This window comes from Alosa alosa, chromosome 20 (genome assembly GCF_017589495.1).
Source record: "Alosa alosa isolate M-15738 ecotype Scorff River chromosome 20, AALO_Geno_1.1, whole genome shotgun sequence".
Lineage (NCBI taxonomy): Eukaryota > Metazoa > Chordata > Actinopteri > Clupeiformes > Clupeidae > Alosa > Alosa alosa.
Genome location: NC_063208.1, coordinates 22,489,678 through 22,514,404, shown reverse-complemented (window position 1 = coordinate 22,514,404; position 24,727 = coordinate 22,489,678). Strand labels below are relative to the sequence as shown.

Sequence of the window (24,727 nt, the reverse complement as noted above, 5' to 3'; positions counted from 1 at the left end):
GTGGGCCTTAATATCCAGATGCCTAACATGAGCATGAACATGAATAGACATAAAAATGATACAAAGAAAATGGAACTAGTGTTTGTGAAATACAGCTGACTGAATAATGTACACAGAGCTGTCTTTCATAATTATCACGTTTTCCTTCCTATAGGCTTCATTTACAGGGTCAAGACTATCCCTGGTTCATTCTATGTTACATACAAGTCTATGCCTGCAGGTCATGTGAAGATGTCCCAAATAGGTATCGTTAATCACCCAGGTCAATGTCTCATATTGGCGTTGAAGGGGTGAATTAAGAGATGTTCGAGGGGAACCTCGTAAATCAAAGTCGCTGCAACTATCATTATTAGATCCAAGGTAATGGAACACTGATAGTGTCTTAAGACGTGACTTCTTACACACAGATGAGTAAAGACGATTGATTGCTCATGCCTCCTGAGAAACAGCTGCTAAAAGGAGAGAGCACGTAAGTGTTTCACTGCCTAGGGTTAAAAGTGCTGAGTCGGGAAGTTTGAAATTCAACAATAGTGATAGACCAAAGGATGGAATTGAGGGGAAATAGTGCTGATCTGAGAACAGAGAACAGACACACAGGAAGATATTGTGTGTTGCGAGGTGCTGCACTTCAACCCTCCAAACCCCTAGCCATCATCCCCCAACAGGCCTGGGAAAATGAAAAGGAATGAGAGGCCTTGTCTTGTACTGTTCCACAGGCACTGTCCCTATGGACATCTGTTTTTTTTTTGCTTTCATTCCAAGGCCTGCAGCTGGAGACACTGAGAGCCTGCGAGTTGATGACCGTACAGCGAAGCTTCAAAAGAAGGACTTTCAGTCTGTAGACACGGCTGGACTCAGGTCCTCCCTTTGGCCCTGCAGTCTTCGCCCCAAAACTCTAAAAGTGCTGAGAATGACCATTTTCTTTTCCTCTCTCTCTCTCTCTCTCTCTCTCTCTTTATCTGTCTCTCTCTTTTCTCTTTTTCCCTTCTCTCTTCTCTCTTTTCCCTCTCTCTCTCTCTCTCTCTCTCACACACACACACACACACTCCCTTTCTTATGTTGAAAATCCTGTTCGCTCCACTGTCTGTCTCCACCTGTCAGCAGGACAGGGCAAAAAAGCTGATTTCAATTTTGAGTTTTGTGAACTTTCTACAACATTGCCATATTGGCACCTGACCTTACCTGACAGCAACTATCATTACGTAAGGGATTAATGTATTTGGTCAAATTGGAAAAAAATCCCAGGCCGGACCCGGCAGCGCAACAGAGGGGTCTTTTTCTGCCCTGAAGGGACTTATTTTCCCAATAATGACTGTCATTCTATACATTTATCCCACTTATTACACGGCTACTTGCCAAAACAAAACAATAAACTCCCCACGATATGACTCTTTAGCCTACATAGCCTAGGTTATAGCCTATTTGTTACCATTCATCGTGGCTTTTGCTGAGAAACAGTTTGCAACAACACACACTGAACTTAAATCAAACATTCTTTAGAACACAGCTGATCAACCGTATGCTTTTCACTTTTGAATGAAGTTCCAGTAGTTGCGGAGTGATATGAAAGACCTGAATTAGAAGCACAAACTTCGTTGCCATTGACAGCGGTCATTATTTTTTTCAGAGGTCCTTTAGTCGAAAATAATGACTGCTAGAACTTTGGGAAATCCCATTCAAGTCAATGGAGTGTTCTACTTGCATTGTGAAGAGCCGTGTAATAAATCCTTATATCCTACATGTATTTTATCCTTATATCTACACAATTGGAATTCTGTTTAACACTGTTTAAATCTACAGCACATTCAAATGATTTCTTCAAAAGCCCAAATGAAGCAACACAGCTATAGGCAAATATATCTCAAGCTCTCGTATCATAGCCCCAATCCTTAACACATTATGTTCACTCTTCTTATAATGCTCTGTGACCACTGCAGTTAACCAACACATCTCTTAAGCAACTCAGCCTAACGTAAGCACACGTCCCTGGGGAGTAATTAGTTAATAAACTGCCTGGGCAGTTGCATGAATTGCCCACAGATAGAATCCTTACCCTCAGCTAGGGAGGCGAGCATAATGTGGAGGGGCCCTTAAGGGTTGAGACAAATAGGTCACTGCTAGGTGTCACTTTCCATCATTTTTGATAAGATAAGCAAATAACCACGAGCATCTATATATGGCACACACACTTACACAATGCAACCTACAGTATAGGCATAGATGCACTCAAGCACTTAGTGAATCATTTATCACTAATCTCTGAGCATTAGGCATCATAAGAAATTAGTGATACTTCTGTCAGGAAGTTGCATTTGCTAACTATGCAGCAGCTGGTCTACACAGTAGACCTTTCAGTATGATGCAGCTGCCAGTTCCTGTTTCATCAAGGGCAATCTCAGACTCTACAAAGCATTTACATTGCTAAACAGGTGGTCCCCATAGGCTCATAGAACTACTCAAGAGAGCAAGATAGAGGCCATCACAGGGGGACTGTACATTAATACACAAAATGTTTGTTCTTTCCCCCATAGATAGTCCTTCAACACTAAATATGGCTGGGCTACATCAAACCCATGTCACTTGGGCTGCATCATCAGAGTGCCAATTGATCACTTTTTAATACCCTTGAAGAGGCTCATATTTTTTATATTTTTTTATACAGCTTATTTTTTAGCATGCAAAACCATATTTGCAGCTCAACTGCAGGCTAGTCAAAAAGCCAATTTAGCAAAACTGTATGGACTGTCAGTATATAAAATATGCATTAGCAGCAATGAACTAGCCTCTTTCAAGAAAGTCAAAGGAGTCACTTAGTGGTGATCACGCTGGGGTCACGATCTCCATTATTTTCATGGACTCACTGAAATGAACTGAGGCTAAATCATTGTTTCATATCTATTGGCTGCCTGCGCTAGGGTAGCGTTGCCAGAAACAGCTAGGAATCAAGGATCAAGGGTATGAGACAACAATGTCTTTAAAAATGATGTCAAAGGAAAAAGGCAGAAACCCTATGTATGGTAATGTTATTAATATGAGCAAATGCCATGGTATTACTATGAACAAATGCTTTAAATATAAACCAACTGAGAAAACAGAGGTTTCTCTTGATGTTCTCAGATGTTTCTTTGCTTCTGTGAGCCGAGTGATATATGTGGCTGTATGTATTTTTGTGCTTTCTTATAGGTTCAACAAAGACTTTAAAGCCCTTAATCTTTGCCTGAAATGAACTTGCGTGTAATACAAAATGGCATGTTGTGAACCTCGCTGTGCTGTTCCTTTTTTCATCACTGCACTCAGGGGCGAAGAGAAGAAGTCGACACAACACAAACAACCTTGAAAGAAATAAAGCTAGAGCATTTTGCATTTCTTTATGCCTGACTGGGGTACACAGAATGGCTCAAGTGGGTCTGGCTAATTTACCCCGGCCATGCCAGACTGAATTTATTTCCCATTTAGTACCTCTTGACAAAGTATATCTATACCAAAATACACGGAGTGAGGTTTTGACCTCTGATTATAATACCTAAAAACGCGTGCACAAGGTTTCCAAACGCAATGAGCAGAAGCCTCTGCATAATGGCACAATATGCTTGAGGTCCGTGGAATATGTGTTGAGTCAATCAACTAAGGAATAGGAGTGTGAGCAACCACATCAGCTGAATAATGGTCAGCACAATACACACATTTCACGTCTCTAGAAGACCAAGTCGAAGGGTGCCGAGAATCATTATTTTTGGGCCATGACCTCATTTGAGTTCCCCCGGTTTTCTATGTCAATGCATAGGCTTCGACATGTTTTGATTTGGGACCCGGAAATTGCCCGACTCAGCACTACTGTCAAGAATTACTAGTGCCTAAGCTTTTCAATGACATCCCAAATTATCAATTAACTTGCATCTCCATGGTTCAGCTAACTGTGCTGTGGGAGGAGGAGAGCACCTGAGATTGAGGTGGTGGAAGTTGCTGTGCCATGTTCAGTATTCAATTATTTACTCTTGTGCGTGCAGCATGAACCAAATCAAATTGCACATAGTCTTCTAATATTTATCTAGCACATTCAACTTCAGGTTGTGTGTGTGTATGTTTGTGTGTGTGGGTGTGTGTATGTGTATGTGTGTGTGTGTGTGTGTGTGTGTGTGTGTGTGTGTGTGTGTGTGTGTGTGTGTGTGTGTGTGTGTGTGTCTGTGTGTGTCTGTGTGTGTCTGTGTGTGCGTGTGTCTATAAAGCACATTTTGGTGTTTCAATGTCAAACATGGTAATAACAGGATAACTCCTACTAAGCTTACTTGTCAATTACCCTGTCAAGTCAAATGCTCTGAAAACCTTGCTGGACCTCCCCAAGAGTCAACCTCTCTTTCTCTCCATGTCTTTGACTCTCAACAGGGTTTTATTATCGTATATAATGCAAGCCACCAAAGAGCTGGCATACTAATATGTCCCTTATATGTCTTCGCATGCAGTAGGCTACACTAGCAGCCTTCCATGCCCTGTGTGAGCCTCTGTGATAGATGACATGCATTGACGGTAATGCTCAATAATACCAGTGGTGGGGAGTTGTCAGAGCCGGTGAGATCAGTGGGAGCGGCCCGGGCAGGGCAACCTGTGTTGCACCGCTGTCATGCTGATTTTACACTCACACACACCCAAGTGCTTCTCAGGAGGGGGTTCTATACATGGACTTTTTCTTTTTTTTTCTTTTTTGCATTCCTCTGTGCCTTTGAAAAAAAAAATGGATGTATCCAAGTGCTTTGTGTGGGATGGCAAGATGGTTGTAGGCTAACCAAGGGTAATATTGGGTCTCTATTTGGTGTGATGTGTACAATATGCCTGGCGATGGTTGACGATTTTTCATAGAGTAACATGTAGCTCACACAAAAACATGTCACAACGCAAACTCATTTCTCATACTCCACAAAATCAAATGACTCGTCATTAATACTACATAAATCATGCAAGTGGCTGCGAAGCTTTCATCTCCCATATTTTCATTTTATGCTGCATAACACAGGATTATAAAGTCCATTTCTCACTACTCCAACTCCACAATAATTTAATCCTGAAAGGGCATAATTAGATTTAGATTCAAAATGGTGTTTTAGACAAAGTGGAGTCAAAAAAACAAACAAAAACTGGGAGCTGTGTTCAACTTTCATTTGTATAAAGCACTGACGACAGGTTCTCTTTCTGTGGGTCGGAGCGAGTGTTGTATCCTCATTTGTAAGGAAAGGAAGGAATTTGACCAGTGCAGTAAGAGCCAGCTCGCTTAATGCACGTCAGAAAAGACAGATTTGGATAGTTCAGGGTGCACAAAAGATTTTCTTTAATTTGCCATTTACTTTAATTGGATGGGAAGGAAAATGGGACATTTTGGAGAAATATGGGCTATAACATTTCTGGCCGTTGTCTTCGTTTGGGCGGGTTGCTGAATGCCATGCGCTCAGCAAGTTTGGAAGGTCATTTTAAAGTCACCATCTGTAGGATCAGATGAGTTGTTCCTACTATTTTGTTGTGCTCCCACTGTTTCCCATCAAAGCATTCACTACCTGGCAGAGTACATTATTTTAAAAGGAAATTAATTTAAAAGGACTATTCTAAGATTTAATAAGATGAAAGTGGCCCTTGAAAAGCTCTGTTTTCCATTTTTTAGGAATAATAGGTTCCATTCTTAAACACTAGAACTATGAGTTACTACGGCAACCTCAGAATCAGAATCATACAACAAACAGTGCAACCTCAGAAACAAATGAATCATACAGGTATCTTTTGGTGCATAAATTGCAAAACATTGTTCATGTTGATCTAAAAAAAAAAAAAAAAAATAAATAATGATAATAATCAGAAAACCAACCAGTGAATTGAGGGTCATACGGAGACACAATCTATGTGATGAGAATCCTAAACCAGTTTGGGGTAGGTACAGAGACACTCATTCACTAAGGCTGACAAGTGAATGAATATATATATATATATATATATATATATATATATATATATATATATATATATATATATATATATATATATATATATGTACGCCACTACATTCCAGGTTCATGGTTTTGAATATTACGCTGGGATTGAAAATGATGCTGAACGCCATATGGCCATATTAAAATGGAAACATACAACCATTGAGGGTACAGTGTGGGAGGATGTCACGATCCAGTTCAATTACGCTTTGAAATGAGTGAACGACCAATGAACCGTACAGTGGGGAGGATGTCGGACAGCGGGGCCTGTAATGACCTCTGAGCAGGGACTTTGTTCTCTGTTCAAGAATGCCCTTGATCTGGCTCAGGCTCGGCCTGAAAATGTCACCGACCTCTTTTATGCCTTTTCTGCATTAATATGAAGAATTGTTCATTATAAGCGCGAACAGACATTTTTTTTCATCTTCTCCAAGGTCTACCTGTTGGCACTGTCCCGGACTTAAACACCAGTGTCCCAAATTTAAGTTCTTGTTTTTTCCCATTCTACATAATAAACAGCATTTTATTAAAAGACCATTTTATTAACATTAATCATCTGCTGTTTCACGCAACACTTATTTTCAGAGATTGCGCTTTTGGCTCTTTTTTGAGGTTGCACTAGACATTCATTGTCCATCGTTTTGACGGACAGGGTTGTAAAACATTCCGTCAATAATCTATTTTCACGTGTCTTTAATTTCAATGTCAGTTTGGTGTGAGGTCATGGCCACAGATCTCAGTGAAAACAATTAGTAGCGTGGGAAATTACCACAAAGCTGTCAGATAGGCTTTTCTCCTGCCACGCTCTCGCCCTCTTGTGCACACTCAAATGCGTTCCCAATTAAATTAAGTAGCAAAGCGTAGTTAGATCTGCTGCAACTATGTATCTCGATGTAACAAGCTGTTTTGACATTGTAAACGTTCTCTAAGAAGAGTGTAAAGCCGTTTGCAGTTGCCTAAAGTTAACCACAACGTCGTCTATTGCTGGAAAAAATAGCGAGCGGCCTGGTCTAGTGGCGGGCCGGACCTATGATAAACTAATAAATGCTCGGCGGGCCGGATTAACGTGCGTTGCGGGCCGTAGTTTGGACACCCCTAGCCTTAGAACTGCCACAGCGAAATGTCAAATGCTAACTAATAACTGTTTTCATTGTTATAGGCTACCTTGCAACACTATCTTTTTGTCAAATCGCAGTTGCGGTAGGCCTAGGCTATTTAGCTCAGCATGATATTGGTGACATCTGTCACTGACAGAAAACACGTAGTCAGAGGGCTGTCACCTCGTTTTTTTAGAACACCAGTGTAACCTTAGGCCTGCACTATCAGTAAAAATGTTGTGCACAATGTCATGAAAACAAATGCCATTTACCTGCCTGCTGGTTAGGTAAGTTAACCTCTATATCGGAAAGTGACCCATTAGGCCTACCGCCCGTGCCCTATTTTTGTGTCGGCCTATGAGTCACTTAATATTAATTTAACCAATAAGGCGGATTCCTAAGGAAACGCAAGCACCCAGCCCATTTGGGTATCTTACTATATTTGTACCAAAAATAACATTGTAGCCAACAGTGATTTGAAGAGCAGTAGCCTAAACAGTGTTGTTGTAAGGCTGCGTGTACAAAACCGCGTCTTTACAGATCAGCTGGCTAACGCTGCTTTTGCCAGCTGCCCGTCACGCCAGATCAAATTTTGTATAATTTTATAAAGACGAGAAAGATACGTTTAGATTATCATGTGAACAGTTTAGAAAAAAGTACCTATTTTGAAATTTGCTTTGCTATTTTTTCTACTGTCCCAGAGTTGTCCCAGACATCATTCTATTGTGTCCCGGAAGCATTTTTTATGGTCCCCGGGACGTCGGGACATTGTTAATTTTGAGCCCTGTATGGAGGCCTTCTTTGTTAAAGCTTAGCCATGCTGCTGAGTGCCTTTCACCATCCATAGACTTCAGAGGAATCCACTGACATACTAGACTTACATGTAACATGCTATGTTCAAAAAGACTAACAGAGCTCAAAACGACCTTCCATCTGAGCAGCACTTTCCATATTGAGAAATGAACCAGCTAAACTACCTATTCACCCTCCTCTCTGGCTTTGAGTTGGCATAGAACTTGAGTTCTATGACTCGCATTGGCAAGTATTGCCTCTGCATGTGCTGCTATCGCATCATGCATGCCTGCAAGGGACGGCTAAAAAATCTGGCCAGAAAGCTGTGGTATTCGCACTGCGTACGCGGCTCGGGGGCTTTCCGCATTGTTCTGCTGGACTGTGTGCGGTGAACATGATGCAGCTGCTGTCATCTCTTCCTCCTTATTTACATGCGGGGTGGCGAGGAGCTGTGGTCGCCAGCAGAGGGACTCTTATTTGGAAACGGTCATGGCATAATGCACACTGTAATTGGGCCCAACGCAGGACAATAAATCTTGATGTGTTTAAAAACAGTGGGGTAGGCCATGTGTGGATGGGTAGAATGGGTAGGAGTGTGTGTGTGTGTGTGTGTGTGTGTGTGTGACTTGAAGCTACTGAAACAAACCCGAGCTGGTCACGCACATGATTTGCGGTGTCAAAAGCTATTTAAGTGGTGAGACCATGCACTTCAGTCTACGCTTAAAGATGCCAGGCAACCCTCAAGTAAAAAAACATGGCTACAAATTCCTTTTGTGGTTCTTCACGACCCTGGCCATCTCAATGCTCCAGTAGCACCATCACACAGCTATGTCTAATCTGATGGTTTCCGCCTTTTACAGTGACCAACGAAAATGATCTGATGTATCAAATCCACTTTTCTGAAATCTTGGGGACGACGCCATGGGAGATTAACACTTGAGTATAACAAAAAGTGATAGAGTGTGCAACGGTACCGCATATATATAATCATATATATAATAAAAATAAGTCAATAAGACCACACACATGACACTTTTACAAGCGAAAAAAACGATACATTTATGACCACAAATGGTACACAAACCCATCTGTCACATGTACACACACACACACACACACACACACACACACACACACACACACACACACACACACACACACACACACACACACACACACACACACACACACACACACACACACACACACACACACACAGAGATACACATAAACATGGGGCATTCGGACTTGTAACCGGAGGGTTGCCGGTTCGAACCCGACCAGTAGGCACAGCTGAAGTGCCCTTGAGCAAGGCACCTAACCCCTCACTGCTCCCCGAGCGCCGCTGTTGTTGCAGGCAGCTCACTGCGCCGGGATTAGTGTGTGCTTCACCTCACTGTGTGCTCACTGTATGCTGAGTGTGTTTCACTAATTCACGGATTGGGATAAATGCAGCGACCCAATTTCCCTCACGGAATCAAAAGAGTATATACTTATACATACAGACTCACACATACAGGCCCAAACACAAAGACACACAGTCCATGCAACAACCATTCACATTCAAATACATGTCAGAGAATAAGAAATGACCCCGGTTGGCCAAGAGCCGGGCCTTACCTCGGCAGATAGGGACAGGGAAGTCCCACACAGCCATATTGGCAGCGTTGGTGATGCAGGTGAGCTGGGGGTGGCCGTCCAGCACATAGCCTGTCACGCAGCTGTAGCGGATTTTGTCTCCCACGTTGAAGCGTGTGCCGGACAGGATGCCTTTTGGGGGGACACCCGGGTTACCGCAGGCACTGCTCTGCAACTCTGGAGGGAGACACAGGGATGATGCTGTATTATTCTCCTGCCTTGTGCTTTGATGTTCACTATCATTCTGCACTGTCTGTTCTGTGCTTTAGAAATACTAATTCCTTTGAATTGGTTGTGTGAATAAAGTGTACTGAATTTAATTGAAATTTAGAGAGAGAGAGAGAGAGAGAGAGAGAGAGAGAGAGAGAAGGGTTCATTCAGACAAGTGCAATGTATGGCATAATCACAAAGTAATGACTACAAGACACAGGGGTGCCTCCACTGAAATCCTGTTATTACATAAAAAGGAATCGAGGCAATGCTTAAATGAGGAACGACAAGCCCTGGAGGTAGCCATATGTTTGAATAGGAGCACCTCTCTCTATACATCATGACAGAGACCCCCCACATACACAGACGCAACACACCGAACGTCCTCGTCGTTGATCATTACGATGACACAGTGGTGAGTGGAAAATGTAATTTGATATGCTAGTGATTTCCCTCCGAGTCACTGTACACAAGAGGCCATATTGTGTTTGTAGAGAGCACAGCTGAGCAACAAGGATGCAGCTGCCATCATTGCTACAAGCATCAGCAACCTACTTAGTGCAATGGGGAGAGAGAGGGGGGAAAGACAGAGAGGCACAGAGAGAGAGAATGAGAAAGAGAGAAAGCAAGAGGGAGAGAGAGAATGAGATAGAGAGAAAGCAAGAGAGGGAGAGAGAGAATGAGATAGAGAGAAAGCAAGAGAGAGGGATAGAGAAAGAAAGAAAATGAGATAGAGAGAAAGCAAGAGAAAGAGAGAGGGGGAGAGAGGTGGGAGGAACAAACAGGAAATGAAAGGCAACAAGGACCTGAGCTGACATCTCACTGTGTCTGTTTTTGCACAAAGGGGCTTGTGAGATGCCTTTGTAACCTCGCGCTTTATTACACGCCGCTGACACGCTGTCCTGCTGTCCTGCCGTGTCTCGATTCTTTTTTTTCCTTTTGTGCTAGACAGTGCCCTAACAAGCGAGCCTCCATGTTGCTATTTATGGGGTGTAAAACAACTCGTCTGCCACAGACTCTTCAGAGTATAGTGCGGGTGAGAAAGGAAGACTCACAACAGTGAATTAAACACTACAGGCTTGTTTTTTTTGCCATTTTAGGTGCCACTGGCCATCGCCTTGGCTATCTGATTGGAGGATCTTAGGGTCAAGAGAGCTTCAAGACCTTATCGCCAGGTTAGCATTCATGTCAAGTCACGGCACTCACTGTGTATACTTCATACAATTCTAAGGGGTCGCTTCGGTTGTGTTTCAATTCCTCGAAGAGCTTTGTGAAGGCGGCCCAGGTGGCATTGTTAATGCTAATATCCCAACCAACCCAATAGATAATCTGTTGCTGTTTGGCTGGGAAGGGGGGATGCCTGTCTATGTTATGACAGATATAATGCAGAATGCCGGAGATAAATGAGGCATTATCCCCCCTCACACACACACACACACACACACACACACACACACACACACACTGAAGACTGCATGCATTAGCCTAAGCTCTACTCTTGGCCCACTCGCTCATGTGTGTGATAATGAGGGACGACTTGGGGCTGTTGGCGTGGGAAGTCTGTGCAAGGGGAGATGCTGAGGGTGTACAGACTGATTCGCCTCAGCTGCCTCCTCTACATCTCCCCCTCCTCCCTCGTTCTCCGCCTCTCCCTTCCTCTATATCCCTCCCTCCCTCTCTCCCTGCTTCCCCACTCATCCTCTGTTCTGACAAGGGGGTCGGGAGGCACGTCCACGCCTGCAGGTATCCGCTTGTCAACTCCGCTCCTTTAATTTCCCTAATTAGCCTGTTACTGATATTAAATGGCTGGAATCAGAATGCCTGATCCCTCATTATGGCGGTGACATACAGGTGTGTCCACCCCCCCCACACGCATAAAAACATGCGTACACTCACGTCACCCTCAACCCCCTCGTGTGATGTGGGGGTCATTACTGGACAACAATGACAACTCGTTTAGCCTTCTGGGTGACCCGCTGGACAGCATTATGGGCCTTTTTATGATTAGACAAGGGGGGCTGTGCTGCCACATTTACCACACATCAAGAAAAAATATGCCAGCCCAAGATGGATCAAGGAAATATATGGCTGGAAATTCTGGTGTCAGCAGAACCTTGAGGGATGTCAAAGTGCTTTGATTAATAACGCATTTTTCTCATTGAAATCCAAAGGGTACAACGTGAAGAGGAATTGAGCCATACAATTTCCAATTTTTTTCCAATTTTTTTTTTCCAAAAACTTCTGACTGAAAACAAAGAGGGAGGTTAGAAAAAAAAAAGGTCTGTTCAAGAATGTAGATCTATATTGAACCAAAACCTCTGCAGTGGTCTTTTCGACTAATGTGCGGTATGATTTTCAAAAAAGGTTACAGATCTTGCCGGGGATCTTTCGTTAAGCCAGCATGATGCTGAGAGGTGCCCCAGGAGTCTATCCTCTCCTGTGAGGGGTGACGCATCTCCTCTGACTCCTGCAAGAGGCCAAAGTGCAGCGGGGGCTGAATTACAGATGGATAACATCTAAGCTGGTTAATACCTCTTACGACCGAGCCGCAATCCCCGTCCTGCGACCAACTGCTTGAAAAGAGCTAGGAGACGAGGAATTGTAGCCACTACTTCAGTAAGCCTCTTTTCATCTCCGGGTTCTGAATTGTTAATGGCAGGCCCTCGATATAACCTTGTTCCCTTGTCAGAGTGACAGAATAGCTTGTTGACTTTGAAACGGTGCAGGGATGTGAAAATAAATGTTGAAAATGAAAGTCTAAATAATGTTTTTTTTTTTGTTTGAAGCATCTCTATGGGCCTTGTTCAATCTCGACTTTCAGGTAATCTGTGTTTGTGAATGCAAAAAGAAAAGTCATCTCAGCTCTTACAGGAAGCCTTCCAAAACAGGTCTGCGAGCCGGATCATTTAAAAACTTGAAGGAGGTAAGTTGGCAGGGACATGAGTGAGAAAGAATAAGAAGAGGTTCTACGACCAAACCAAAAAGCGTTCCTTTGCCTTTTATGTAATATTTCTAGTCAAGTGTTGGGCTGATAGTGTTTTAAGAAGAAATCTATTCTCTAATCTAACTGTTTTACTGACAAACATCTACAACAGAATATCAGTGCTCAACGAAGACAATGAAACAATTCAAGCAGCCAACAATCTGGATGGGCCCTAATTAGCAGACACTCACTCGCATTAGCAAGGGCGGCATCCAACTTCAGAACCACGGGAGGCATTTATGAGGCTAAAGGGATGACCTCTTTTTGTATCATGCTCCAAAAATTACAATATTCTATCCAAAAGTCTAAAAGCGGCTACTCTTGGAAGGTCCACTGCTATGACACAGTTTCCCTGACCGTACGGGCCGTGTATGTCAGCCAACCTCCGATGTGCAGTGATGGACCCCGTGGAGGACGAGCCAGCCAGCTCTAGTGGACCACGCCAGCGCTTGATTGCAGCAGGAAGGGAGATGGACTTTTAGCTGCAGAATTACCTTCACTCTCAGCCAGGTCTTATCAGCAGCGAGCTGGCTCAACTCGCCCCATCCATCTCCGTCACAGGACCAAAGGGAGGAGGTGTAGTAGGATGGTGGGGGCTGGGGGGGACGGTCGGACGTGGGGGACGCTGGCTCGTGCCCCGATAGCAGTGGACCTTGCCAGAACTCTCCGTCGGTGACAGGGCATTTGCTTGAGTGCTCCTTCCAGTGTCGGCTAATATGGGGTCTATTGATTGCATCTGTAAACCTGGATGTACTTCGGGGAGCGTGATTTTTTATTTTTTTTGGTGTGTGTGTGTGTGTGTGTAAATGCTAAATGTGTTCCAAGGAATGGAGCGAGGTGGAGCAAGGACGGAGAAGTTGTTGTCTATGGTCAGAGCTGCAGACGGGAGGAGCCCAAAAATGGAGCACAAAGTGGGCCAGAGCAGGTTTATGGCAGGCAGGGGAAAGATCAATAGCTCATTTTGCATTAAATGGGATTTTAACTCCTGTTGGTGGTTGTGGTGGTGGGGGGCTAAGGGGTTTGCAGGGGCTCGATGCTTAAGGAATTTCTGGGTTAATAGGTAAGGTACAACCCTCTGTGAATCCATGCGAAGCTCTGAGGTCCTAATGCTTTCCTTTACTTTCCCATCCTCACAAAAAAAATGAGATGAATTTACTCCAGAGATATGGATTCAACCTTCAAAAGACTTTGCTGGAGTCCAAAGTCTCTCATATGGCTGGAGAGCAGCCGGCGGCTATTTAGCATGAGGCTTGAAAAAGAGTTTTGAGACTAATTTCAGAGTTGGAAGTATTCCGCTGCATTAAAAAGGGATACATACTGCTTGGAAAGTCATTTCTCACATAGTGGCAGAAGCTAATGTTAAGGATGAGGTGCAGATCTGACACACTGAGCATGATGCCTCAATGAGAGTGAGAGATAGTAAAAGCTATACACACACACAGAGACAGACAGGCAGCTAGGGTGCATTATGGAGCCCACACATGTGTCATTTCTGTTTTTTTTACCCTGCCCACTATGCAATTACACACACACACACACACACACACACACACACACACGCACACGCACACCACATCCAAGACACATTTTAAGCACTAGGACAAAAGACGGCCACTTCCAACACCTATCTCTCCTCAATATGCCACAACACATCACTGCATGTGATGTATAAGTTGTCCTCAGGCTTTTCACCTTGGCATTCCTTGGCATTGTCTTAGCCTGCACACAGTCAAAGTGACCCTGATATTGTGTGTGACTGGGGGGAGTGGGGGTGTGCAACCCAACAACACATTGACATCACAATTTACCTTTAAAGGAAAATTCCGGTATTTAGCACTTTGAGTCCCTTTTCTGGTTTGTTTTGGATGAACTAGAGTGGTGGACAACAACATTTTGACGATCTTGACTTTTCTGACTCGTTTTGAATCGCCTTTGACTAGTCAGAGTGGTTGCCTACAGGCATGCTCAAACATGTCCTAAAACAACCCTTAACGTTCGTTTTCAAAACTGTGCAACTCACCGAGTGGTTATTGGTGTTCATTGATTATTAAAATTAAATATATATCAAATATACCAGGGGCATGAGGGAGCATGATCTGTGTCGGAGGCTTCGGTGAGACTACAGGTGAAGCAGTGTTTCACTAAAAACTAAACTAAAATAAAAACAATCACCATTTTTCTTACTTTGAAAAATCGAACAGCTACTTACTAGTACTGCAATCTGTGAAACTGTGCCACCCTCACCCAAGGTGAATCAGCTTCTGTTTCTACCATAGATATGTTTCACCATTGCTTATTTCAAGTACTGTATATATCAACCACCCACACTTACATGAACTCTAATGGAAAATCAGTTTTGAGATACTGCAAAGCATGCAAAGCATCTCAAAATTACTTGTTTTTCACTGTCTTTTTTTCCAATATTTGTCCCCAGATTACCTGGTAAGCAATTACCAGTAGAGCTCCTTACCAGTCAGGCATGGCACAGAGAGAGAGAGAGAGAGAGAGAGGAGGAAGAGTGGGAGAGCGAGAGGGAGAGAGAGATAGAGGAAGAGTGGGAGAGGGAAAGAGAGAGAGAAACAGAGAGAGGGATGGGGAAAAAAATGAAAAGTAAGCAGAGAAAACATGAAAAAGAGGCCTTCCAGGCACACCTTCAATCACACTTTATTGTTGGGACAGATGACACTGCAAACCACGAGATTGGAGGCAAGAAAAAAAGGAGGAGGCACTTGGATGGAGCTTGGAGAAAGAGTGGCAAAAAAAGTGTTGTGAAATTGGTATTTCGGAGATGAGGGAAAAAAATGATATATAGATAGATAGATAGCTATATACGGTAAATATGCTCTGTGAGTAGACCAATGTGCCGCTTACCCAAGATCTGCTTGTCTGCTTGACAATTGATCATGTCCAGTTATTCTGGGGCTGGGTTGTAATACCTTCTGAAATTACCTAATTTAACAGCAACGTTACCTCCAGTGCTATTAGAGAACAAAATTGCCATGGGTCAGAGTTGTGGTGATGGGTAGAGATGTGGACAGTGGCAGATGTCAAAGGTTACCTCACAACTGGTTGGAAGAGACGGTATGACAGACCACACACAGTTTATCTGTGTATGTGTGTGTGTTTGTGTGTATGCGCTTGCCGGAGCCATCCGACCGGCTGTTTCTGTATCTGGCTTATCGTGCATGACCAGAATCAAAGACAAATCTCTCTCTCCCTCTCCCTCACCCTCACCCTCTCTGTCTCTCTGTCTATGTCTCTGTCTCTCTGTCTCTGTCTCCTACCCTGCCCATCTATTAACACTTAAACCATTCCTTCACACACTTTGATCACCTGCCTGGTGGGATCACAACACTCTGAGCTCAGGCCACTTTTGTAAATTAACCTGGACAAAAGATGAAAGGCACAAAACATTATTGCATTTTCTCCTTTTCAGTCCTCCATCCACCCCCTACTCTCTATCACTCAATTTCATTCCAGTGGTGACAACGATAGCCTGCATGACGTGCTTTCATAAACTTTTGATGAAATTCTGACCCCCGCCTCCCACCGCCACCATGCCTACCGCTCTTTAATGTCATCTGCTGAAACCTAAAGATCACCGCCCCGCTCAATTGTGTATCGATCGGCCGGACCTCTCTCCGTTATGGACGAGCCGTGGCGCGGTGCAGCCGGACAGGGAGCTGTGTCCTGCACACTAATTTACCTCCGCCATCCGCCCTCCGCAACCACCACCCACCTCAGTCCACTCCACCTCCACTCTGCTTCCCTTTCATTCTGATCAAAAACACCCACGATCGAGCCTTGAAACACTGCTGGCTTTGTCAGCCTAATCAGAGCAAACACATTGTTAGCGCCTTTAGGCTTTAACGGAATGATTGGTATTAATTAAGTTGTTGGCATTAATTAGATGAGCTGAAGACTGTGCTGCATTTTTTTTGAGTTGACTGAAAGGACTTTATTAGCACTATGATAAAAATTTGTCTTAATTGTAATTTGCAATGTCTTTTTTTTCCCCACACCTTGTCATTTTCGTGTTATTCGGGGGAAATAAGGTACTAAGCAGCGATAATTACACAGGTTTGCCTTAAATAGGGAGCTTGCACGGCAAAGCATATCAAGTGCCAAAGTGAATCTGCAGTGCGCCTGCGCACAATGCTGAGTGCTGAAATTAATTTGGGAATCACTCATCGGTGAAAGGTAAACAGTCCTTCCTCGAGCATTCCGGATGGCGCGCCGCTTGGAAGAGGTGGAGCATTTCAGTGGAGAATAAGGCCGGACTCGAGGTGTCCACTCCAGGTAAGCAATTACAGGGATGATGAAGTCCGTCAGGCTGCCTCGGATCTCGTGAACCGCTCTCTCTCTGTTTGCCCTCGTCTGTCAGCGAGCTCATTAAACGTTGTCTGAGGATCACTCTAAAAGATTACGGGCAGACATCTATAAAAAAAAAAAAAAAAAAAAACAGAAGGGACGAGAAAAAAAACCAACAAGCAAAAAGTACACATATCGCTGGCAGCTATGAACCTTCCACCACCACCACGATCCCTGGGTCAAGGCCCGTAAGCATTGAATCATCATAAAGACCTCACATGAATAATTTAATGTACGTGTCATGAAAAGCTGCGATGCAGAGGAGAGGTGAGCAAAAGGCCAGTGGTGTTGGTGTGTTCACTGTGCAGAGCCGCAAGCTAAAGAACTCTGGTACATTTATACCTAGAGCCATTGTTAGAGGTCTTCTAGTGCTGTCGATAGGAGAGAAAAAGCGGTGCAACATTGAGGTAGCCGTCATGCTTGTGGCGAGAATTTTGATTATGGCCAAAATGATAATCACGATTATTTTGATCAATATTGAGATCACGATTATTTATCACGATTATTAATTAATTTTAGTGACAAAATTTTTCCCTTAAACATATTGGATTTGCTATCTGGCTCACCCAAATTCTTCCCCTCACATTTACTCCCCAAAATTACTGCAAATACAGATTGACTGTGACTTCCAAACTTCCAGCTTGCTACTTTGTTAATATTTGGGGGGAAGTAATTACGTTAACTGTTAATTTGGCTTTTAATTAATTTATAAACACTGTCAATTTAAGACCCTTTAATTACAAAGTAAATTAAGAAATGGGAACTGTTGCCATTAATTTGATGCTTTTAATTCATTTATAAATGGGTGTAACAACTGTCAATTTAGTGTAAAGCAGTTTGCAGTAGCCTGGGAAAAAATAGCTAGCTATGATAACCTAATTATATGCTTGGCAGGCCGGATTAAAGTGTGGCGGGCCGGATCTATGATAAACTAATAAATGCTCGGCGGGCCGGATGAAAGTGCGTGGCGGGCCGCAGTTTGGACACCCCTGGTTTAGTCATTCGTTGATATGTAAAACACTGACGTGTAGGCTACAATTTCATTATTGTTCACTCGTTTTGAGTAAGCTGTGTCTTGAAACGCATATGCATTGTAGGTTGCACATGTAGCTTATAAAATAATGAATATAATTCACGGATCCCGTCGTTAGCTCAACTCTTATTATAGGCTATATTGGAGGAAGCAAACAGACTAAAAGTTAACGATGATAAAAGGCATGTGTGGTTTCATGTGATGTGTTTCACGGTATGAGTTGAGAGCCCTGCTTTGCTTAAGTTGTTGGTTAACTCCACTTGCCTGAAATCCGAAATATTTTCGAACAACGGATGATCCGTTTTCGAGGGACAAGCTCTTGGCCTGCTGTGCCCCACATTTGATTTTTGATCGTCATTTTTTTTGTATAGTCTAACTAGCCTACTAATAGTTAACATAATGCTACTAGTCCACAGTGCATCCAAACTGAGCATTGCATCAGGCTGAGCAGTGCAGGGAACAGTTGTCATTGGTAGGCTGCATGCAGGCACATTGTTTTGTAGCGGAGTGTTCTATGGGTTGCCAGGTTGGTTCAATGGGTAGAGCACGCATTTTTAATATCGCTCGATCACACAAATTTGATCGTGGGAATCCAAAATCGTGATCGTGATTAAAATTTGATTAATTGTGCAGCCCTAGCTGCTTCAGTGTCATAAAAGGTGGCCTACTTCTGCCCCAATATGGTGCCTTCCTGCCTAGCCCTTCTTGCCACTGACATGACAGCTACCTAATATTGCACTGACTGTACTCAAAGAGCTCCAACAACTGGGCCCTAGGTTGAAACATGACAGAGTTCTCCTTTAATGACTTCACACTGAAGGTGGCGCCTGGGGAAAGCTGTGATGTGGAGGGCTGCAAGGTCTAATGGCTGGATGGGCGTTTGATGGGAAGAGTAAAGGGAGATATGCAAGTGTGTATAGTCATAGCTGGGAATGGGTTGGTCTCTCTCTCTCTCTCTCTCTCTCTCTCTATTTCTCTCTTCCTGTTCTTCCCTCTCTTTTTTAAGGCAAGCCTTGTCTCGCCCACTACAAATCTCATGAAAACAAAATGCGGAAAAAGCAGGGATAGGAGATGGTAGAAACAAACAAACAAACACACAAACAAACAAACAAAGAGGCAAACACACAAACAAATAGAAAAGAAAGCCTGCATGTGGGTGACCTGCACTTAGTCAAAAATAGAACGCCAGCCAGCCAGTCTCACAGCCAAGAATCTGCCACAGTATTTCTGCCGCGGCTTTGTGTGTACTTTGTCTTGATAAATGGGAGAACGGTAATTAAACTTTATTGTGCGTGTGTAGTGGTAGCAGCAATAATAATAATAACAACAACAACAACAACCGCAGCAGTGTTACCCGCAGCGCTCTCTGCCCCGCGCGACCCGCGACCCGAGGCACCGGCTTCTCCCTATGGCTTTCACCTCGATCCTCCAGCAGAGCCGTTCGGCATTTTATTTCCCTGTATTTACACATCAGCCCATAGATCCTCCTCCATAACAAAGGCGCAGACAGCACTTGATTTTGGTACTTCATTAGGCCCTAAATGACTTTTATTCAACGAGCAGCCTGCTTTGGAGGGGAAGGAGGGCCCGGGCATGAATCACATTATATTTTGGAGCAGGGAGTAATAGGCTGTACAGCCTGAAAAATTACCACACTCACAACGGCTTAATTGAATAACTGCAGAAGATCTTTTCAAAAGCTGTCGTGGAAGTTGCTTGGTATCGATTTCCTTGGAAAAAAATCATATTAAATTATTAATTAAATTATTGAATGGCATGTAGGCCTATGTATTCGATATACACACAATGGGTGTGTTCAAAACGGGTAAAGTTGCTGCCTTTGAAGATATCTAACTGGGGAGCAAGGCAGCAAGTGTGGTTCGAAACCGAAAAAACAAATTCTGCTGCCTTTTAAGATACCTTAGAATTCCGAAATAACGGTCGTTTTTGGAGTCAGCATCGATGCACACTTCATGCTCCCTCCTACCCATAATCCCTTGGGGCAACGTCTGAAACAGCTGTGAAAGGTAAACAAACATGGCGGATGACATCGGCAATGGCTGCTGGATCTGTTTAAAGTGTCATTTGTGTGACCTTATTTTGCTTAGATTTGTAGATTAGAGATGAGAAATAAACAATTTACTATCTGATTATGCCATTGTTGTAACCATTAATAGCGTCTGGTCTGATATATCTGCCGGCCGTAAAACGAATGAATCCAAAGTCATGTCTAGTGAGACAGCTCTCTATGTAGGGAGGGAGGCAGTAGGCAGCTGTCTCCTGTTTCGAACACACCCAAGATGACTCTGTATGCAGGCATGTGTCTATATACCAAACAACCTATTGACCTGTCTATCTTTACCTGTCATTTATTCAGGATTTGTTAACATTGTACAGTATCCCAGAGGCTTGCCATCACTGAGGTCAAATCAGCATGCAGTATAAGGCTCCAGATCTGGCTGGGCACAAATTGATTTGCCGCTCCTGTAGTCCCTGCATTGATTCCCAGCAGGCCCACACTGGGCGTTTGTAAACGAATGGTTCCTGGATGCTCACGGAGGTGTCCTCCCTCCCATGAGGGGAGGAGGAGGGGGGGTCAGAGGAGAGAGCGGGAGAGAGAGAGAGAGAGAGAGAGAGGAAGTGCATGCCAGCCCTAGTGCAGTAAGAGGGGTGAGTTCTCAGATCACACACCAAGACAGAGAAAGAAAGAAAGAAAGAAAGAAAGAAAGAGAGATGCCCTAGTCCTGGTGTGGTAAGGGGATGTTCTCTTTGCCACGCTGGCAGGGCTGTGGAGACCTCCGCAATAGGAACAGTGGCAGATAAACTGATTCCCATTCCCCTGCGGCTACGAGAGCCTCCACACCCTAGCGGAGGAGATTAATGGCAGTGTCGGTGCGGGAATTAAATGGGGCTTCGGCCAAAAATATATATGTTTAAAAAAGAGAGAGAGGAGGAGGAGTAGGAGGGTGGCGGAGGGAGGGAGAGAGAGAGGGAGAGATAGAGAGAGAGACAGACAAAAACTGCACTTCATCTTGCTCGTAGAGGGTAACTGGCTTCACCTCTGCTCTTCCCAGTGGAGAAATTGAGGCTCCACGTCAAAAGCCTGAAAGATTGTAAGCGAACAATTTCACTGGAGGAACCCCTTGAGGAAGTTCAAAATTTTTATTTTTTGCCAAATGGACAGGGCTTTTCAAAGTCACTTTTCTCTTACTCTTTTTCTTTTTTCCTCTCCTCTTTCCTCTCACCCCCCTTCATCCCTCTGTTTTTGAGCTCCTTCCAACCCCACCCTTCCCCACCCACTCCACAACCGAACTGGGCAAACTTAGTTAGCTTTAATCAGGACAAGATGATTCCCTAAGAGGCCATCAATGTTTCCTTCCTTTAATCAGTGTATTTTTTGTATCTCTTTGAGATGCACGGAGGGAGGCCTTTAGATCACATCAGCAGGCGGAGGTGCAGAGACAAAGGTTGAAGAGACACGAGGGCTCTCTAATAAAGACTCAGACAGCAGGATACAGAGGACAGAGGAGGAGGGGTTAGGAGGCAGTGTGTGTGTGTGTGTGTGTGTGTGTGTGTGTGTGTGTGTGTGTGTGTGTGTGTGTGTGTGTGTGTGTGTGTGCAAGTGTATGTGCATGTATGTGTGTGTGTGTGTGTGTGTGTGTGTGCATGTATGTGTGTGTGTGTGTGTGTGTGTGTGTGTGTGTGTGCATGTGTGTGTGTGTCTATATCTGATGTGTGTGTGTGTGTGTGTGTGTGTGTGCATTATGTGTGTGTGTGTGTGTGTGTGTGTGTGTGTGTGTGTGTGTGTGTGTGTGTGTGTGTGTGTGCATGTGCGTCCAGGTGTGCAAATGTGTATTTTACTGTAAAGGTGAAAACAGGTGTCCAGTGTGTGTGTGTGTGTGTGTGTGTGTGTGTGTGTGTGTGTGTGTGTGTGCAGGTGTCCAGAAATAGATTCCTCTCCCTCTCTCGGTCCACACTGTATCCTCCCTCCTGCCTCTCCCTGCTTCTGCACGTCTCCTGCTCCATAGAGGTCACTATCAAAGGTGTTACTTCACCTCTCAAGCTGTGCATATATAATCCACCAGCTGTGCTGTAAGATGCAAATAAATGTATCGGGGAAGTAATGACTAGAAGTGTAAGAATGGAAAAGGGCTTTGCAGTGTGATGACCCTGTCATTGGAGATGACATTTAACAAAGCCATACTTCTTCTCTTACTTCTTACTGATTATAAAAATGCATACACACACACCCGTGCACGCCGACACACACAGACAAACAGACAGACAGACAGAAACACACACACACACACACATACACCGACTGACAGACACACACATGCATACACACAAAAACACAGACACACACAGCATATATATTCACACATGCTGTATATATATTTGCATGGATAACTGGACCCATACAGTCATGAGGAGCTCTCATACTAGTGACAGGACCTGTGCTTGGCATGCAGAAGGTAAGTTGATAAAGCTCCTCCACTGCAATCACCTTCACCCTCTCCCACTGCACTGCCGTCCATTCAAATGAGTGGAGAGTGCAGCGTGGTGCATTCACACACCCAAAAGAGAGCCCTGCTGAAAGCAAGCACATTGTGTGCCACTGATCTGGGTGCATGAGAGATGACTGTTGGGATTCCACGCCCTTGTTCATCTGCATTCCATAACCGGGGCCGCGTGTGGGAAATGCTGTATGGCACGCTGGATAGCTACAGTAGGGGCCCGGGGTGGAGGGGGAGTCTCGACAGGTTCTCTCGTTTCGCCCTACACTTTGATCCCACTGTGCTGAATCCCTATGCTTCCCACCATCCCACCACCCATTGACCATAAACCCGCTTTGCATTGTGGGAGCTGCCTATGTGATGGGGCGGGGTGGGGTGGGCGAACCAGGCATCAGTCTGTGATCGTCCGAGCAGAACCAGTGCAGACAGACGAGAGATTCGCCCTGCCGATGCGCTTCCGCCACTGATCACCTGCCAAGGGAGAGGAGGGTATGTGTTTGTGTGTGTGTGTGATGTGTGTGTGTGTGTGTGTGTGTGTGTGTGTGTGTGTGTGTGTGTGTACAGTATCTTAATGCTGTTTTGTATGTGTACTTGCACCTGAATGACACTGAAGTGTGTGTCAATGTTAATGTATGAGCAAGCACACACACTAACACCTCTGACAGCACAGTTCTTTGTATGTATGGGTGTCTGTATGTATACATTATGTTGCAGAGGTGTGTATTTGTGATGACTGTGTGTTTGTGTTTGATGTTTCAGAAGAGTGTGTGTGTTTGTGTGTGTGTTTGATGTTTCAGAATTGTGTGTTTGTTTGTTTGTTTGTTTGTTTGTGTGTGTGTGTGTGTGTGTGTGTGTGTGTGTGTGTGTGTGTCTGTTTGTTTGTTTGTGTGTGTGTTTGTGTCAGTATGTGTGATATCAGGGGAAATCAGTGTGCAGAGGCCCCAGCCCTGAGGTGGGTAGGGTGCTGCAGCTGACCGATGGGCCTCCCCTCCCGTCGCCCATGCAGAGAGCTCTCTCTTCATTATCCCCGCCACGCATGCATCAGGCCGGCCCGGCCTGCCCGGCCCGCCGGCCGCCAAGGTCGGTCACAAAGTCCCGGTCATCAATAAAAGCCTTGCAACGCACCCCAGCCCATCTCAGCCCACATCGCCCTCGCCACAGCGGCAGCTACAGCTCCCTGGCCTGCCACTCCCTGCTGCTGCTGCTGCTGCTGTGGTCCCTGCACGCTCCTCTCTCCTCTCTCCTCCTCTTTATTTGGGAGGGAGGCTGAGGGAGGCAGCATGGGGGGCCGGAGGAAGCATGGTGGCACTCAGCTTTGGAGAACAAATGAGAGGATGTGGATTTCTGCAAGACTTTTGTGGGCTCTGTGAGTTATTGGGGAGAGAGTGCCGGATGGAATAATGCTTAAACTGTGTGTGTGTGTGTGTGTGTGTGTGTGTGTGTGTGTGTGTGTGTGTGTGTGTGTGTGTCTGTGCATATATATGTTTTGTGCTTCATTTGTTTGGGTGCTTGGCTACGTGGCTATGGGTCTATACCTCCAATTGTGTGTATTTGTGTGTGTGTGTGTGTGTGTGTGTGTGTGTGTGTGTGTGTGTGTGCTATCACCTCTCCCCACACTGTGTCCACTCATTTCTAATTAACGCAGCCTGACCACAGCCCACACACACGCACACACACAAACACACACACACACACACACACACACACACAAACACCATCCTCTCCACCACGCGCCACTGCTGTCCACACCTGTGTTAACACAGCGGCCCAGGCCCCCCATATCTCTGGCAAGCACACTGAACGTCCCACTGAACACACTGGCACGCCACAGCCACCCAGCAGCCACAGAGAAAGAGCCAGCAGGTCTGAGCCGCTAAACAGAGGAGGGGGGGGTGAGCACAACAGGGACGCATGATGTTATCCAGAGTGCACAGACCCATGAGAGAGAGAGAGAGAGAGAGAGACATAGAGAAAGGGAGGGAGAGAGAGAGGGAAGGAAGGAGAGAGAGGGAGAAGGAGAGAGAGAGGGGGGAGGGCACGAGAGAAGGAGAGAGAGGGAAAGGGAGAGAGAAAGAGCAAGAGGCAGAAAGAGAGCGATAGAGAGAGAGAGATAGAGA

General features: G+C 44.7%; 1 protein-coding gene across 1 annotated transcript in view; it reads right to left on the bottom strand.

Annotated features, from left to right (window-relative positions):
* The window catches only part of csmd3b (CUB and Sushi multiple domains 3b), a 388,634-nt gene that overhangs the window by 267,685 nt on the left and 96,222 nt on the right, over positions 1 to 24,727 (bottom strand). Inside the window, 1 exon segment of the mRNA XM_048229290.1 lies at positions 9,479 to 9,673. Coding sequence (XP_048085247.1) covers positions 9,479 to 9,673 — 195 coding nt within the window.